This window comes from Mixophyes fleayi, chromosome 12 (genome assembly GCF_038048845.1).
Source record: "Mixophyes fleayi isolate aMixFle1 chromosome 12, aMixFle1.hap1, whole genome shotgun sequence".
Taxonomy (NCBI): Eukaryota; Metazoa; Chordata; class Amphibia; order Anura; family Limnodynastidae; genus Mixophyes; species Mixophyes fleayi.
Genome location: NC_134413.1, coordinates 60,415,889 through 60,434,772, shown reverse-complemented (window position 1 = coordinate 60,434,772; position 18,884 = coordinate 60,415,889). Strand labels below are relative to the sequence as shown.

At 40.1% G+C, this 18,884-nt stretch overlaps 1 protein-coding gene across 1 annotated transcript in view; it reads left to right on the top strand.

Moving 5' to 3' along the window:
- The window catches only part of LOC142108277 (uncharacterized), a 133,816-nt gene that overhangs the window by 74,198 nt on the left and 40,734 nt on the right, over positions 1-18,884 (top strand). Inside the window, exon 3 of the mRNA XM_075191916.1 lies at positions 14,762-15,888. Within this exon, the coding sequence (XP_075048017.1) occupies positions 14,762-15,888 (1,127 nt within the window). The remainder of the gene's footprint in view (positions 1-14,761; positions 15,889-18,884) is intronic.

Below are 18,884 nucleotides of genomic sequence, written 5' to 3'. Positions count from 1 at the left end.
ACCTGGGAGCTTCCTCCAAGGCTCCCCCGAGATTGCCTGGGAGTGTGAACGTGGTGACTGCACAAGGGCAAGTAATGTGTGCCTGGTTAGGGGGAGAGTCCCCAGAGCAGAGTCCCTTGGAGAGAAGGGGGAGAATTGATGCAAGTGGCAGCATGCATACACTATGGGATGTAGGATCTGCATATGTGTTGGACTTGAGCTACACTTTTATTCTGGCTGAACTGTGAGTAGCTGTGGAACTACTGTGTCCAGGAGAACCTGGTATGTACCAGCAGAGTGGCTGCATATACAGATGGAGGAATCCCTAATCCCAGAGAGAGGGAGAACCCCATAACACTAAAGAGAACCCCGAGAGAGAGAGGGGGACATTTTGCATGGAAGAGACCCTCGTAGAGAGGGTTGCTGCAAGAGACATGATAGCCGAAGTGTCAGAGCCAGGGGTTGTGTGTACACAGAGGGAAGTGTCAGAGCCCAAAGATAAATCATCCCCGCAGAGGAGGGGTGAGCTGCAGTGAAGTATGGAGTACTGGAGTGTAGGAGACAAGTGAATTATGTTATATTACATCTAGATAACATTAAGAACTATGCAGGAGGAGTAAGGAGATATATTTAAAAACATATTCATATTGCTTATTAAGATCTGTGCTGGAGAGAGTAAGGAGCTGTATGTATATTTCTTTATTGCTGCAACCAATATGATTATTGTACTGGAGGAAGAGGAGTGTAAATAAAGAGTTCAGTTTGTCATAGAGATGGTCTGGCGCCCAAATTATTGTGACTTTTATTGCACTGCACCACAAAGTGACCTGTGTCCCACTACTTACAAAGAAACGCCTGCATGTGCACGGACCCCCTGGTCATTTACACCCATGCCCCTCAGCTAGCCAGGGCTTCAGAAGGAGGTGCATTGTGTAACCTTTGCACTCCCTCACTACACACAGTAACAGGGAGTTACACATGTGGGAGAATATTTATCTATATACATGCATTCACCTCATGAACCTTGTTCTCCAGATTTATAGACTATATAAAGTTAATTTACAAAAGTGCAGTGCAAAAGCTGTTTTGTGCCATTATGCTCCTACTTTTATGCACTCAATAAACCATTCATTTATAGGTAATCACGTGGGGATGCAGACTAATATGACAGCATTTGCACTGTCCGATGGGAGCAGCTTGCTTACAGTGTATTAGGCATATAAATGCACCTACATTTTCACCCACATACAAGATTTTGCGCTATGAGTATGTTATAGGATCCTGGGATCCGCCATAATAATGATACAATACCTTTGATCTTATTAATAACCAATCTCATTAATTATTGGGATATAATGCAATTTGTGTCTTTTTCGCTATTTTAGTCACGTCGAATAATACGCACCCGTGACATCTCAGATGTACTTTAGAGGCACTATTTCACTCAACCTTTTGAGCTTTCGCCTTATACCATGCCAACCATAAACAAGGTGTCCCAGTTGTTATGCTTGCGCATCCCTACTAGAAATCCGTAGACTTACGCGATTCCTGTGTTTGACAAGGCTATATATATATATATATATATATATATATATATATATATATATATATATATATATACACACACACATACACATCTCGCCTAAATATTACACAAATATCCCACAATTATGTGTTAATCGCTAAATAAATACCAATCTATCATTTACCTCACTATAATGCATTATCTATATAAACACCCATTCATCCTATTCATTCCAGTTATCTAAGCATACGAAACGGGCATAAGGATACCAGTCTTTTACTTTACAAAGATAATCAAGCATACAGTACAGATAATACATTATAGATTAAACAGACAATGCTGCAACTTCAGAAGTAAGTACATAATATACTATTCTGTTGTGTGTGTGTGTGTGTGTGTGTGTGTGTGTGTGTATAAATATATATATATATTTACTAGTGTATATGCTGTAAGAGAAATGTATAGGAGTGAGTATTTCATCAGTATTGCTCAATCGTGTTGTGTGTATAGAGACAGAGTATGAATGTGTTTGAAGGATTCCATGTGTGTATGCCATGTGCTCTTGAAAGATGGGGGATGGGATTAGAAGTTGCAGGTAAAATAAACAGATATATGTTTAAGTGGTAGATAAAGAAAGATTAAAAGAAAGAGAGAGAAAGATATAAGATAGCAGAGAGAGTGGCATGTGATCAGGGAAATTCATTGTAATGCAATTAGCAAACATTCCTGAGGCTACTTAGATTCAGAAAGTTAAATGGAAAACTTCACATATAAGGTAAAGGATTCAAAAGAAAGTTAATAGATATACATGCAAGCACGGAGAGTTGTACAGACAGACATAAGAAGTTAAGAGTTACACATAGAAGCTTACTGGTATGTCCTCAGGGCTCCAGGTGTAAGAGAGGTCCCCAGGTTCCAAGTTTGTGTGGGTGTGTGGAGTGATCGAATGAGAGTGATATGTTTGTCTCAATGGCTTATAAACCTTTACCCATAATGCATTGCTTAAAATAGGAGTGTTTGACCTCTGCCACACCCCCGCAACTAGATACGGCCTGTAATTATGACTCAAAGCCCTGTGTTTCCTAGGAAGCACATGGCTTTCAGGTTCAAACAAAGAACTTACTGTGGAGCCATATATGAGAGACAGTTTCTTTGGTTAGAATGCTCTGGCTTACAGCCAGTTCATATCTTACTCTGCGCATGTAAACAGCAGTGGAATGCTAGCGTCCATTATGCGTGGCTCAAGCTACGCCCACCGCGACTGTGTCATCAGCGTCGATATAGGAGCTTCTTCACATTTCCCCTGTTGTCTGTAACCCGACACTACAAGTTGGAAGGTTTACTTAAAATCAATTGTCTCTATCTAAGTGTATTTTTTTATTTTTTGCTATTATATACTCACTTCTGTAGTAACAAAAAGCATAACATAAGACAGTTTTTAAAGTAACATATAAAAAACAAATCAACAATTTCAAAGGAAGTCCACAAGAACGGTTGGTAATCTTCAAAAGTCCGTAATCAAAATCCTTGAGAAAGTCCATAAGTAGATATCTTAGAAAAGAGTCCTTGAGTAATACCTGTTTAGTTGTAGATTATGTTTAAAGTCCTGAAGCATTGGAATAAAATTCATTGTTAATAATTTCTCTATTCCAAAGTTAGCAGAGTCCTTTTTTAAGTTATTACAAAGTCTTTTCACAAGTTCTGTATATGAATTTTCAAGCAGAATGATGTTTGAAGGATAGTAAAGACTTTGAACGTTCTATTAGAGTCAAGTCCAGATGGATAAGAATCCAGGAAGAGGGAGAGAGAGAGAGACCCCAATGATCAGCAACTCTCACTTGTCCTCTTCCTACCGACTATGGAGGAGATTAAAAAACCTCTATGCAATTGACAACATCCCAGGAAAAACCCCCTAAGAGATCCATAGTGGAAAAAGTATCCCCTCTCCCAAGGGATATTCTATAAAAATAGCTAATCTTGCACTGTTAATAGTGAAGTCCATAAAAAAAAAATGAGAATCTTGTCATATCTGGTGGTGCATAACAAACCTCTTCTATGTAGTTTGTTTAGTAACTAGTCCATAAATGAAATGGTCCATAACAGTCCATAACCCCCCTCCCTTAATAGTTCAACATTTGTTGTCTTCTAGTCCTTATACGTTCTTCTTCTATGTATAGCTTTACAGTGTCTTTAAGTTCTTTAGTCATTGTTTTTATCTTTCTGTACACAACCAGTAGTGCAATATATAGTATTACTACCAGCAAAATGAGAACTATTATGGGATGTATGAGGAGATTGAAAAATGATGTTGCTTTTGGACTTTAACCAAATAGGCTTTCCCACCACGATACTTTGGCGTCTTCCTCTAAGGCATGCAGGATCTTTGTGTTTTTGATGGTCGCTTGTTTCTTCGTCTCCTTGAGCTTCTCCAAGATGTCGTCCTCCTTCCCGAAATCGAGCAGCCAGTTCTTGAGCTCTGTCCCGAAACCAAGTGGAATTTTCTGAAGCCTCACAGGAGTATCTGGGTGGATATCTAGTCGCTTCTCTGGGGTCACTGGTGTTCTTCCCATCTCGTCTGCTACATTGATACCTAGAGTGGGAATAAGAGTACAATATGCTCCTTGGAGATTTCCTCTTTGGGTGCAGTTAGTAGCATAAACAGTATGCGAGACATTTTGGAATTGATACCAGCACCAGTAACCTTGACCCAGATATTTTAAATTAGATGATGGCTTTGGACTAACATCCATCAAACATGATCCTTCAGTATCCCAGCACTGTTGCCTGAGTACTTTGTCATGATTCCCTTGACACAATATAGCGTCTTCTCGTCTCCAACATCCATCCGTGTCAAATAGATATGGATGTGACCCTTCATATGTTAACGTGTCAGATTGGAGACGTGGATGGAGTATTGTAACTCCTGGCATCGGAATACCTAAATTTACTGAAACAGGAGCTAGAGAGGAGGCAGTACAGGTCAGATTCAGGCAACCATGCCACTGTGTGAGCCACCAGTTTGTATGATTCAATGCAAAGTCAGGGACAAATTGCTTTATCCTCTGTCTAAGGTTGAATGGATAGTGACCATTATGGAGAGATGACACTATGGGCTAGATTTACTAAACTGCGGGTTTGGAAAAGTGGAGATGTTGCCTATAGCAACCAATCAGATTATAGCTTTCATTTATTTAGTGCATTCTACAAAATGACAGCTGGAATCTGATTGGTTGCTATAGGCAACATCTCCACTTTTCCAAACCCGCAGTTTAGTAAATATACCCCTATGTGTTTTAGATTTTCTGAGAGTTCACTCTGAACCTGTGTACATGCCAGAGCCAATTGAGCTCTATCTTGTTCTCCAATGAGACCCAACACCAACCCTCTAAACTTTTCCCGAAGGGCTACAGATAGAGAGGTAGTGGCATCTATATGAGCATGTTGTAAGTTCTCAAGGATGTGATTTACATCGAGTTGAGTCCTTATACCATCTCCCTTATGTTGTGCCAGGCTCCCAAGTTTATTCCTCAGAACCTCTAAATCCATAGTATTCAGTGTATCTATTCCCATTGCACCTCCTCCAAGAGCGGTCGCAATGGCATCTCGCTTCCCCCTATCTTTTCTAAGTCTCCAGTCATCTTTTCTTGTTTCTTGCCCGGATTCTACCCATCCTTTTAGCATATCTAGTTGATTCCTCACTAGTTCCTCACATCTGTGATCCCAGCGATCTACTCTGAAATCATCCACTGAAATTCTCCAAGTGTATAGCATAAATTTGATGTTTGTTATTATTGTCCATGGGGATGATAATTGGGGAGCTATCACATCTGCTATCTTATGGATAGGGATGTTACAGTCATCAAAATGTGGCCTGACTGGTTCTAAGACTTCTGTTTCATAGGGTATTCTGACTACAGTTACATATACTTGTCCTCTCCCTTTAAACGGATACCACTGGTCACTATCCCCTGGTTGTAAGGAGAGATATTTAACAGGTTTTGTTTTAGAGAGATAAGTCCACTGAGAGAATGTCCAACACCCTTCATCTGCTACCTCGCAGAATGGCCATTTAAAAGGTCTGTCAATGTGGATATCAAAGTTAATATCTCTGCCACTAGGGTCCTTCCAGTCAACAGACACATATCTGTTCCTGTACTCCTCAGTCATAGGGGTACCATCCATCCATACATCAATTACCGGAGTATCTATGCCATTACATACTATATCCCACCTCCAGGGGTTTAGATCTAACATAACCATTTGCTTATCTGGTTCCCAATGGGCATATGTAATAAAATAGTATCCAGCAACTTCTGGGGCACATTTATCTCTCATAACTGTTATCATAAAAGACCGTATAGATGGTGATCCCTCTACCCGGATGTACTTCTGATTTTTTGCATCTGATCTAATTTTCAAAATGGCAGCTCTGTACAAGCCTTCCATGTCCACTGGCCCATGGTTGTTATTCCACATAGCTTGGCCTGTGCTACTACAGTTCAAGTTCATTATCATAACACTAGTTTGTAAATAATCTGTGGGAACGTGACCTTGGACATATTTGGATTCTCTTGTGATTAGCAATTGGGAATCTCTCAACATGCAGTATCCCTTTATGGTACCTATAATTGGAATGGGTCTATCCAAATATGTTCGAACACGCAGACTATCCTGAGTGTTAGATCCTATGAAGGTGGCTTTTAGAATATACCACCCATCATATTCTCCCCCTGTAGTATCCTCTGGGTCCAGTACTCCCTGCTTTGTACAAAGTACCTCTGTTATATTATATGGTGTTTTCTTAAAGGGTGGTAAATGAGGATTCTTTGATACCCACCTGATAGATTTAGTTGGCACTAAATCAATATCCTTATAATGGTTATATTCTTTAAGGCAGAGTGTATGTAGATCATGTTTATTGGCAGACACATTTTCTTTGGGGCTATAGTGTCGGACCTTATCCCCAGCATAACCATATCTCCAAAACCCATACAAATACCATTGACCAGCCACAAAGCTGTAATTAGAGTAGGGCTCTAGGATTTTCCCTTCCTTACATTCTACTACCAAAAGCTCTAGCTGGTAAGTAGAATTAGATTTTTGGGAATTTCTTATTTGTGTTGCATTTGACCAACCGCTATCCTCCTCTTTATTCTGAGGAGTAGCAAAACCCAATAGTACCACACCTACCAGTAGTACCAGTGTCTGTAATACTAGTTTGCTCAGATGGAAGTATACTGAGAACCTTTGAGCTCCTACGGAGGAATAAGATTTGTAATGGTGTCCTCTGGGTGCTGGTGTTACAGATCTTTCCTTGGGCTCCATGATCTGCTAAGAAAAAAGACATGAGTCTAGTTCTTTTCAATAAGGACAGGTTTTCATTTTCCTTACTAGAACCTTTAGTAAGATTTTCTTGTTCCACACTCCCCTGTAGTTCCCAACTTAATGAGCACACAAATGCTCTACTTGGTTGAGGAGGCTCGGGTGATTTTTGCCTGGTCAATATGAACCCACAATACCTTGCGCCTCCTCTGAGAGTTTTTCTTGGTAATCACTGGCCTCTGTACCTTCAGCATGGTATCACCCATTGTCTCGAGAACCTGATATGGTCCCTCCCAGTTTGCATCCCAAGGACCTGCCTTACGGAAAACTTTGACCATTACTAAATCTCCTACAAGGGGCATTGGGGTCTCCCCCTGTAGATAGGGTTTGTGCAGTCGTATTGCTGCATATGGCAGCAGTCCCTTCAGGTTATCTTGTACCTGTTGTAGGAACACATCTCTGGCAATTGCATCCTTCATGGAATTTGACAGCTGAGGATTATTGGGGAAGCAAAGTGGAATTTTGCGACCTGTCGTGAGCTCAAACGGAGTGATCCCTGTTGTGGATGCTTCCGTTGCCCTAATACCCATAAGTATTGCCGGTAAAGCTGTTACCCAAGAAGATCCCTTCTAGACCCGGGTAGCCTTGGCTACCCGGGTCTTGATGGTCCGGTTCATGCGCTCTACTATCCCTGCTGACTGGGGATGATAAGGAACATGAAATCGTTGCTTTATGTCCAGTAATGCACAAAGTGCTTTCATGACCTTGCCAGTAAAATGGGTTCCACAATCAGATTCTATTGTCCTGGGGATTCCCCAACGTGACAAAATTTGCTCCCATAGGACCCATGCTGTAGTGGTAGCTGAGTCATTCACTGTTGGAATGGCTTCTACCCACTTCAAGAACACATCAACAACTACCAAGGCATAGCGACAATTGCGACTGCCTGCTGGTAGTGGTCCTATGAGGCACACGCTGTAATGCTGGCTTGTGAGCTGCTGCCCTAGGGTTGATTTGGGCACATACAAGACATTGTTGAGTTACACACTCTACTGTTTTGGACATTGCTGGCCAGTATAATTTACTCTTTAGCAGAGACAACAGTATATCCCGACCAGGGTGCCCCAGGAGCTGGTGATTGAGCTGTGTCAGCTCCTCTTGGAGATGTGAAGGGACTACTAGGAGTGGATTTAAATTTTCTCTTGATACGTGGCACAAGATACCCTGTCTGATAGACCAGGGATCCTGTGGTGAATTTCTGAGTGTCATAAGAAGAGGGTCTTTCGCCTGTTCCTCTTCAAATGACACTGGTCCTTCTTTGAGGACTTTCCTGCGTACAGCCACCTGGAATGAGGGCACAATTCAGCATCTGGATCACAAAAGATACCAGATACTGCAGCCATTTTTGCTGCTTCATCCGCTGCATTGTTTCCTAGGATTAAGGGGTTGTTCCCTTTCTGGTGTGCAGGCACTTTGATGATTGCAGCCTCATCAGGATGTGACTTTCCCCATTCCCAAAGTTCTTTTAAAACTGAAATGTGCGCTAGAGGTTTATTCTGGCTGTCCACGAATCCACATTTTTGCCAGGTCTCTAAGTGTGATGTTAGAGATTGCACTACATATGAACTGTCACTGTATATAGTGCGCCGCCCTGGGGGCTGAAGAACAAGTGCTTCTTTCACAGCCTCTAACTCAGCGCGCTGTGCGGACAGGTGACCTGGAAGTTTAACCAGGCTCTGGGTCCCAGTGGTCTCATCCAAGACCGCATAACCTGTCGCATATGTCGCATCCACTAGAGAGCGTGACCCGTCAACAAAGATAATTCTGTCATCAAGGTGCGCTATCTGCCTGAAGAAAGGTGTTGTAAGGGAATGTGTCAATAGACCGCAATCATGCTCTGTTCCAGTTGTGTTTAACAATTGAGACAGAACATACTTAGCCTTGTGACAGATTTTGATGTTCCGTCCACTAAGGTCCATTATCCATCTCCCAAATCTCTGCTGAGAGACTCCAGGAAGTGTTTCCCGGAGTAGGAGAGTTAATGGAGAGTGAGGTGTCTGCACAGTAAGTGGTCTGAACCCTACAATATGCTCTGTCACTTTGAGAGCATAATGTATGGCTGCCAGCTGTTTTGCACACTCATCAAAACCCCTTTCAACTGGTGAAAGAAGTCTTGAGAAGTATCCTAGTGGTCTAGTTGTTATACCGACCTCTTGCAGGAGAGCCGCTGATATGGACTCTGATCCAGCATGCGCTTGGATGGCTAAATTGCCATCTGGGTGGGGGGTGGCTAGTACCGGGGCAGAGGAGAGGTCTCTTTTTAGCGTTGTAAAGGCCTTCTCCTGTGTTTCCGCCCAACCTTTCAGTGAGGGTTTTTCACCTCTGAGTAATTCATAAAGAGGTTTTGCCTTGGTAGCAAAGTCCTCTATGAATTCCCTCATGAAATTTGCAACCCCCAGGAACTTACGCAAGTCCTGCAGGGTGCCAGGCCTGGGTAATTTTAACCATTGCTTCCACGCGGGCGGCCATGATACCCTTTGTTCCGTGAGCAATATTAACCCCTAGAAATATCACCTGTGACCTAGCCAGGTTTGCCTTTTGAGGACTCAGCTTCAGTCCTGCACGTGACAGGAGGCCTAACAATTCCTGTAAGAGGGTTAAGTGCTCCTCCATGGTCTCTGTATGGAGGAGTAGGTCGTCAACATACTGTAACAGGCATTCTGGGCGCGAGAAAACCCTCAGTACTTTTGCCAATGCCTGATGAAAGTAAGTCGGGCTACTGTGAAAGCCCCGGGGAAAAAACGCAGAACATGTATTGCGTGTCACGTACAGTAAACGCAAACTTGTACTGGCAACTTTCTGTTAAGGGTATAGAGAAAAATCCGTTTGCCACATCAATGGTTGAGAATACCTGGCTTTAACCATTTATCCTTGCCATTATGTCTGAGGTTTCTGCAACTACCTGCGCTGACATGGGGGTGTATTTGTTCAGAACCCTGAGATCGATTGTGAGTCTCCAGGTGTTCGTCTCCTTCTTCCTAACAGGCCATAAGGGATTGTTGCACTTTGAATTTCCCTTTATGACCACCCCCTTTGACTCTTAAGTCAGTTACAGCTTCCACTACAGACTCCATGGCTTCAGGAGGGAAGCGATATTGACGCTGAGGAGGTGGGTCCACTTCAACATCCTTCCACAGTCATTTTTCCCTTGTGCCCATAATTCCGGATACCTGTACATAATAGGTTCAAGGTCTGTGTTGTGAGAGACCTCTGGCCATTTATGCACAAGCCCATTGTCATTCCTGTCATTTGCACGTATGAGTGGACCCAGATCATGTCGCTGTATCACACAGATCCTTGATTTTCTGGGACCTTTCCATAACATACAATTTGCTAAATCTAATATCCAACCCTGTTGTGTCATTACATCAGTTCCGATAATGTTATCGGATCCCGAGTAGTACCACATTGGGATTTTTAAAGAGAAATCATTGATTTCTACAATCACTTTATCAATCCTGTGGGCTGTCACCCCTCCTTATTGGTGATCAAATCCGATCACAACACACTGAGGGCTATCTGGATCCAAATCATGCTCCACATTGGTGATGGAGATTTCAGCTCCATCATCAAGCATGATTTTTACCCAAATATTTTTTATTTTAGCCATGATGTGGGGTCTCCCAGAAGTATCCAATACCAGGCTACATAGCGGAATTAGATCCCTTGGGACCCCTGACCTTCAGTCTGTCTGCACCAGATTTGCTACTGGAACCTCTACTGCACAGACTGAAACCTCTTTATTTTGTGATGCTACCTGTGAAGCAGACGGTTTATCTGTTTGCACATTTACAGCTGCTACACACTTCAGTGGTTGTGCAACTGATGGACCTTTTGTCCTTGTACAATTATTATATCTCTTTTGGAAACCGTTTGTGTTTCCAGCTGTATAAAGAGATTGTTTAGGACAATTTCTTCTCCAATGTCCTTTCTGTCTGCACTTGTAGCAGACTAGATCTTCATCCTCTGCTGGTGGAGCAGAAGGCTGAACATCTTTAGGGCGATGTTCAGGATAAGTCTGGCGGCAATCACGCGTTACACCACCAGATATACCCTGTTACCTAATTTGTACAGATTTCTTGGATCTCAAAGTTTCCTGTCTGAATTCCTCAATAATTCCAGCTGCACCTGCAAGTGTAGTTTCCCTTTGAGCATTTGTTCGCAGATTGACATTTGTGTATGGAAATTTTTCCACAAATGTGCGAATCATGCCTGGTGGAATATGGGGCCTATGGTCGTTAGTTACAGTCCCATACATAGCTTCAAACCGACCACATAAAGCTAAAGGTTCATGGTGTATTGTAGGTTTGAAACTATCTAGGATATTGGGAGTTACCTCCCTATGCCCTGTTGTCAGTAACATAAGAGCAGCTATTCTTTCCTTTTTGTCATGGTAGCGACCATTCCCGGGGGCTGAGTCCCCAGTGGTCTCATACCTTTGACTAAGGTAAGTGGGTAGCCACAACTTGAAGAGATCCATGCAATCTTCTGGGGCCACACTTAGTTGAGTGCAATGGCCCTCAAAAATATTGCATGAGGTAAAAGGGTCTAAACTGCTATCATATTGAGGAAATTCTCTTTTGAGTTCCAAGAGGATTTTTGTTCTCTTTATATCATTACCTGTAAAAGGTTGATTGAAAGAGATCAAATCCTTACTACCATTGTTGCTTGGCCCTAAGACAGGAGTGGAATCTATAACCTCCCATCCACTCTTCTGGTCTTGTGCCCATGCGCCAACAGTATTTCCCACCGGTGTTGGGGTGTACTCCAGTGTGCGTATCACTGGGTAAGTGACAGGGGATCTTACATCCTGCGTATCAAGTAGTGGTGCAGTGAGATCCAAGCCAGATAAGTCTGCTTGATATCCAGCTGTACTACCACTTTCCCTATTAAAAACACAAATTTGTTTTGTGGGTATTAACTCTGTAGTCCACCCGAGGGTTAATTTTAGATGGCTCTTTTATCGAATTTGAGAGATCAGTTATCAAACCCTATTATTCATGATCATTTGGGCTCTACTTTCTAAGTCCTGCTGTAATTGTGCCATATGGTCTTCAGTAGAAGCCATCCGATCATCTGCAGTATTGAGGTCACCGCATAACTCAGCGATTTCCTTATCTTTATCAGTACAATTTTTACAGCTATCTTCCTGATTTATTACATTTACATTCTTAGTCATCATACCTCTAGCTATCATTTCTGCATGCTCCGGTCTCCAAATTGTGTCCTCAAAAACCTGGACTAATTTAACCAACATTTGGAACCTTTTATGGGTTTTCCTAAACACACATTGTTTATTAATAAACAACTTGTCATGACTGTACACCTGGTCTAGCAGTTGTGCCCATAAGTTTTCTGCAGATGTATAACTAGCTGGTATGACAGGATTAAACATACTACCTTCTGCAAGTGTAGTGATATTAATGAAATCCATAGCTACCTGTTTGATGATCTTAACGACTGATTTAACGACCTGTGTAAATACTTCCTTGCTTGTTGCGTGGGAATGAAGTCAATTGGTTCGTCTTGTAGACCTGAATTCACCCAGCCAAAAGAGCGACTAATGGCTGTACGGGGAGACCAGTGCGCGCCGTCTACTCAGAATTCCAAAGCGTCGCCGAAGCACGTACCCGCTAGACAACTTTCAAAGACGAGTTTCTGATGGAAATATGAGGTTGAGGTGCCTTTAATGGTTCTGTGCTATTCAGGGTCAGTGTGATGTCCCCCTGAAATAGAGAACAAAATAACCGAGTATCGTATTCTACATAAGATAAACACATAGCCATTTAAAAAAAATATTGCATTTACCCAAAAATTCTCAAGTTAGTTCACAATCAAACCTACTATTGTACTACACTAAATCGCTAGTCCACCTAGAGAAAAAAATGTTAACATTAAATAGGCAGATTGTCCCTATTTTCCCTTGAGGAGATAATTCAGTCATTAAAGATCATTTGTTTCATCATTATGAAAAATGTAAAAAAAAATAAAATACAGAAATAAAAATAGGTTTGCTGCAATTAATTATGGGTCTTCTTGGCCATTGAAGATCATAATTAACGCAGTTTGAGCTGACTCGCAATTGTTATAGGATCCTGGGATCCGCCATAATAATGATACAATACCTTTGATCTTGCGCATCCCTACTAGAAATCCGTAGACTTTAGCGATTCCTGTGTTTGACAAGGCTATATATATATATATATATATATATATATATATATAGCCTTGTCAAACACAGGAATCGCGTAAGTCTACGGATTTCTAGTAGGGATGCGCAAGCATAACAACTGGGACACCTTGTTTATGGTTGGCATGGTATAAGGCGACAGCTCAAAAGGTTGAGTGTAATAGTGCCTCTAAAGTACATCTGAGATGTCACGGGTGCGTATTATTCGACGTGACTAAAATAGCGAAAAAGACGCAAATTGCATTATATCCCAATAATTAATGAAATTGGTTATTAATAAGATCAAAGGTATTGTATCATTATTATGGCGGATCCCAGGATCCTATAACAGAGTATATTTTAATGAGACAAACGTGTGGAGAAGATACATTTAGTGGTCCCTGCATTGTGGGAGGACAGAAAACCTTTTTCTCTACGCAAACAAATTTTGATAATTACACCATCAGTGAGGTAGTTCTGTTGTGTGTCTCTCTTCCTCTCTCCCATTAATTTAGGAGAAAATCTGAACAGTTCAAATTAAAGGTGGTGTTTCTAATGTTGGACTGTGAAGTAACGTTTAGATCTTTCTTCCACGTCAATTTTTAATTGTATCCGCAGACCTGCAAAGGTAGACACAGATTGATTTTTACTTGTAGACATGTGTACAGTCTTGCACAATAAGGAGATAGTTTGGGTCCATATTGTTTGCAATTCATAAATAAGCAGTTATGACTTTGGCTATGTACCTTTTGAATATATTATTAATAAATGATAACTTTGCATTTGAACACATTTCTCTTCCATACTTTGTACCTTTTGAAGCCTGTTGAAAGATGTATTGCAAAGTACTTCTAACATGAGTGAGAAGGGTGTTTTTCATATATGGTCTTGTAGCTATAGATATAGCAGCGGTGATGAGAATAATAATCAGCGAGAGCCACTTTTTGGGCTTTAGTTACATTGAGAGTTTGATTTTGAGCTACAAGGAATGTTTCATTTATATGTATTTGCACCATGCCTAACCAGGTGTGTTAGTTTAACAAAACAAGCCATATGTATTCACACTGCCAAGCTTAACATAAAGGTATTGTAACTTAAGTAGGAAGTCTTAAAGAAAATGCTGCAGTTGTAAAAATCACTAAGTGGCAGTAAATGGCAACCCAATGTTTGAAAGTCACCCATCAGTGAATCGGAAAGATCAAAACAATAGCAAGCCAACATCAAACACATTATGATGGAGATTTTTTTTTTTAAAAAAAAAAGTACCCACATTTAATGTTGCGTTGTTTTTTTGGATTGTTTTTTTTTAATAATTGAAAGTTTTTATGTTAATTTTATGAAAGAGTTCCTCTTCCCTTTGTCTCTAAACAGAGAATTGACAAAGTCAAATATAATTTAATTTTGCAAGTTAAACAAATGCAGTTTAAATTTGCTGCACTACAAGCCCTTTTACTGAATCTGATGTCCCACCAAATTTTGCTAATGTAAATTCGGTTTGATGCTTTACATTTGTTTAAAATGTGATTACCAAAACTCATTGAAAAGTTCAACTCCAATAACACCTTGAATTTTTTGTTTTTTTAGACATTAATGTATTCATTTTGGTTAACAAAGTTCTGTGAAGCACAATTAATATACAAAATTATTGCACTTAAAGAATTCTTAGCAATTTTTTTTAAACTTCACTACCCTACTTTTTGTTTTAGCTGAACCTGTCTGTCCAGGTGGACAAGAGTTACCAACTTTAAAAGGAGAAGAGAAAGATAAGCCACATCATTCTCATCGAAAACTAAGGTGGCGAAAACCCAGCAAACAAGAAAACATAAATTCAACAACGGAGTCCACTGGTTCTAAGGATCGAGATCCTACAGGTGAGAACACAAGTTCTCCAGCAGAAGGGGCAGAAAGCCAAACTGAAGATGATGAGAAAAGGAACAGCAGCAATCTTCGTATAGGCAAATCCACAGTGCAGTCTAAATATAAATGCAGGAAACATAACAAAGATTCTTTAGAGCTCTCAAAGTTAACAATTCATTATACATCCTACAAAACACAGAAAACTTACATATGTACCGAATGTGGTCGGAGCTGTATCTCAAGTTCACATCTCATTATACATCAGAGATCCCACACTGGGGAACGACCTTTCTCTTGTAACGACTGTGGAAAAAGTTTTGCCAGAAAGTCATCTCTAGTCATACATGAGAGGATCCACACAGGAGAACGTCCGTACACTTGCACACATTGCGGGAAGAGTTTCACTAGTAGCGCCACTCTGTCTACTCACATAAGAATTCACACGGGAGAAAGGCCTTATGTATGCTGGGAATGTGGGAAAAGTTTCACCAGCAACTCCTCACTGTTTATACATAACAGGACACACACAGGAGAGAAGCCATATATATGTGTTGAATGTGGGAAGACCTTTTCATGTACATCCGCTCTTGTCATACATAAGAGATCTCACACAGGAGAAAAACCTTTCACGTGTGAAGAATGTGGGAAATGTTTTGCTGATAACTCTCGACTTGTAAAACATAAGACAACTCATACTGGAGATTGGGCGTTTGTTTGCACTGTCTGCGGAAAAGGCTTCACTTGTTATTCCAATCTTAACGTGCACCAAAGGTCTCACACTGGGGAGAGGCCATATGCATGCAACAAGTGTGATAAGAGATTTGCCCTCAACAGGGATCTTGTCCGGCATCAGACAACACACACTGGAGAAAGGCCCTATGCGTGCTCTGAATGTGGCAAATGCTTTACTCGTAAGGCTCATCTTACCACCCATGTGAAAATACACTCAAGGGTAAAAACAGTTAATATCCCTGAATAAACAAAATCAGAACTTTTTTTTTCTACAGAACTCGATTTACCGACATCTTGTAAGGATTATTTTTTAGACTGGTATTTTGCCATGCTTTCTGAGACAGACAAAAAACAAATGTGACTTTGAATTGCTAAAAAGAAAGTCCTTCAGCTTACCAATTTCTTATTCCTGTGGAAAACTGTATGAGGAATAGTGTCAGTGTATGAAATACATCTTGCATGGACTTTAAAATACTAATGGATAACATTAAGTATCATAATGCACAAAACTTAAGAGACTAGCTTTCTATGTATTATCATGACTATACAGCTATGGATATTCTATTTCATCACATAATGCACAGTGATATTGTAGCAACATGTTTGCCCCTTTGTTACTGTTTAGTACTTTTAAGAAATGTAGATTGATACATTATTATTGGATACATTATTTTACTACAAGAGTAATAGGTAGCTGAAAGAAAATTCCAACAGTCAAGAGTGATAGAAACAAGGGTTATGTTACTAACAATTGCACTTAGTTGCAAAATTTGCACGATGTCTAGCAACTAATAAGGCACGTGATTTCATTGTCTAACTTGCACTAGACATATTTCTAGTGCTAGAGAGACCATGAAAAGAAATGTCTGTTTAGTTGCTAAGGATCAGTTGTACCTTCATCAACATCATCATTAGCATTTATTTATATAGTGCCATCAAATTCCGTGGCACTTAACAATTGGGAACAAACATAGTAATAAACTGGGTAATATAGACAGACAGGTAAGAAAACCCTGCTTCCAAGCTTAGAATCTATGGGTTAATTCATTGATCGCAAATGAGCCCTGGTATTTTATGTTTAATAGTCCAATGTACTCCATTTTCTGAGTATACTGTTTTTATTAAGGCACACTGTTGTTATGTTTCTCAAAATCTGAGTCCTCATATACATAATTTAAAATGCTGTCAGGAAGTAGATTCCTATATGTTGATCATTGCACCTTAAAGAATGCATGTAGGAGGGGGCTTGTACAGACTGAGCAAAAGTTATGTCACAAGAGCGTCCCTAGTTGTTGTGTGAAATGAATGTGTAAAGTACTGTGTAAAAGCACGAAATAAACATTTAAAATAATTAAATGATTTTCAAAAGTATAATCTTAGTTATAACAACCCACTACATATTTTCCTAAGTTATATTAGTCAAACCTGTTTTGTACTAATAGTTCATGCTCTTGTGTTTGACAATGGTGGGTGGTGTGTTGGAATGGACAAAAATCTCTGTGGGTATGACTTTAGTGATGAAGTGTAGTTGTGGAATGGCTTGGACAAGTGGAGGTCCCTTTAATATTTAGTGATTGGGCCAGTTATGTTTAGTGACACACTTATGTTACTTCATCAGTATCATCTTTGATAGTATGTCAGTAGTAAGATGATCTGGATTTAGTGCTTCTTACCAGGGATGACATACCAGTAAAGCATTTCATTTTCGGGTGGTGTTTTGCCACAATTAAATTGCCAAGGCATTAGGAGGGACATTTATGTAAACTGGTGCATGGGTAACTGCAAAACTGGTTTTAATAAAGGTCTGCCATAAACTGCAGAAATTGTAATGCTTTTCATCCATGGGTGAATTGGGAGAGGGCTGTCACTACTGCCTACAAGATTTCTCCTGTGCCCCTACTCCTCTATGGACCTCCCTACCATGTCTGTTCAGCTGCTCCCCCAGCCTTCACATTTTTAAATGCTCTCTAAAAACCCCCTCTTTACAAGAGCCTACCTTACTCCCACCTATACTACTCGCACAGGTACACCCTCACTGCTGTTCTAAACTTCAGCCTGAGCCACACACGCTCTTTTTGTGTAAGCTCTGCCCTTTTCCCACTAGATAGCAGGCCCTCCATGCACTTTGTTTTCACATCTTTTAGACTTCTTTATCTACCGTGTATATGTCTGTTTTTTTCTATTATCTCTGTACCCCACTGTCCAGCATTTTCAAGAATGGAAAAGATGAGCCCTAACCAAATTTTCAGTGCTACGACAAGGGAACATTTGTGTTTATTGACAAACAAAGTGCAAATGTGCACTTTACTTTCATCAATATAGTGTAAGTTATACAATTAAAGCAAATGTCTGGCTGCTATGGGTTACTTAAATTTTTTACTTTGTTAGTAAATAAATCCCAGTGTAGTAATATGATGCCACAGTACATTTAGTCAAGTTGCCAGGTGAACATGCATTTCTTTGCAAACTTTTTTTAATATATATATATATTAATTAAAAAAAAAAAAAAGGACAAATGGTTAAAGATAAATCAAATTTCAAAAAGAGGAAAAATGATTTTCTATGTTTATGTATTATAAAAATAACATTTTGGTAAAACTTCTGAAATCCCCATATATAATCTACTTGTTAGCATTAAAAATGTGTGACTATGATTTTCAGTGATATCCCCTGATGTGATAAGATGAAATGCAAATAAATATCAGCAGCAAAGTATTGATAAAAGCAGAAAAAAGTAGAATTAGACTACTGAACCAGAAACCTAACATTTCAGTTATATACTCTGAAGCTAAAATACATTGTTAATTGTTAACATGGCTTTGCAATTCAGCTCTGTTAAAAAGTAAAGTATTACCTCCCCTACTCCATTACAGATAACAAGCTACTCTTACATATTTAGGACTCTGTCCTCAGGATCTGAGAGAGGTAAAAAAAACAAAAAACCCTTAACCAGAGTTTGGCTTTGCATTTCTGCAAAGTAAGTTTGCCTTGCTATAAGTCACTGCTTGTTTTGTCAAGAGGTCCACCTCCCTCTAACTGGTTCATTGTTTACTTGTCCTAGTACTAATGTACTCAGCTATTGTGGGAGAGGGTTTTTGTATGCTCAACAAACAATATTATCGTTTGTTTATATAGCACCACCATTTACATACCGCTGTTCAGAGAATATTTGTCATTCACATCAGTCCCTGCCCCCATTGGACCTTACTGTCTAAATTTCCTAACACACTAGAGTTAATT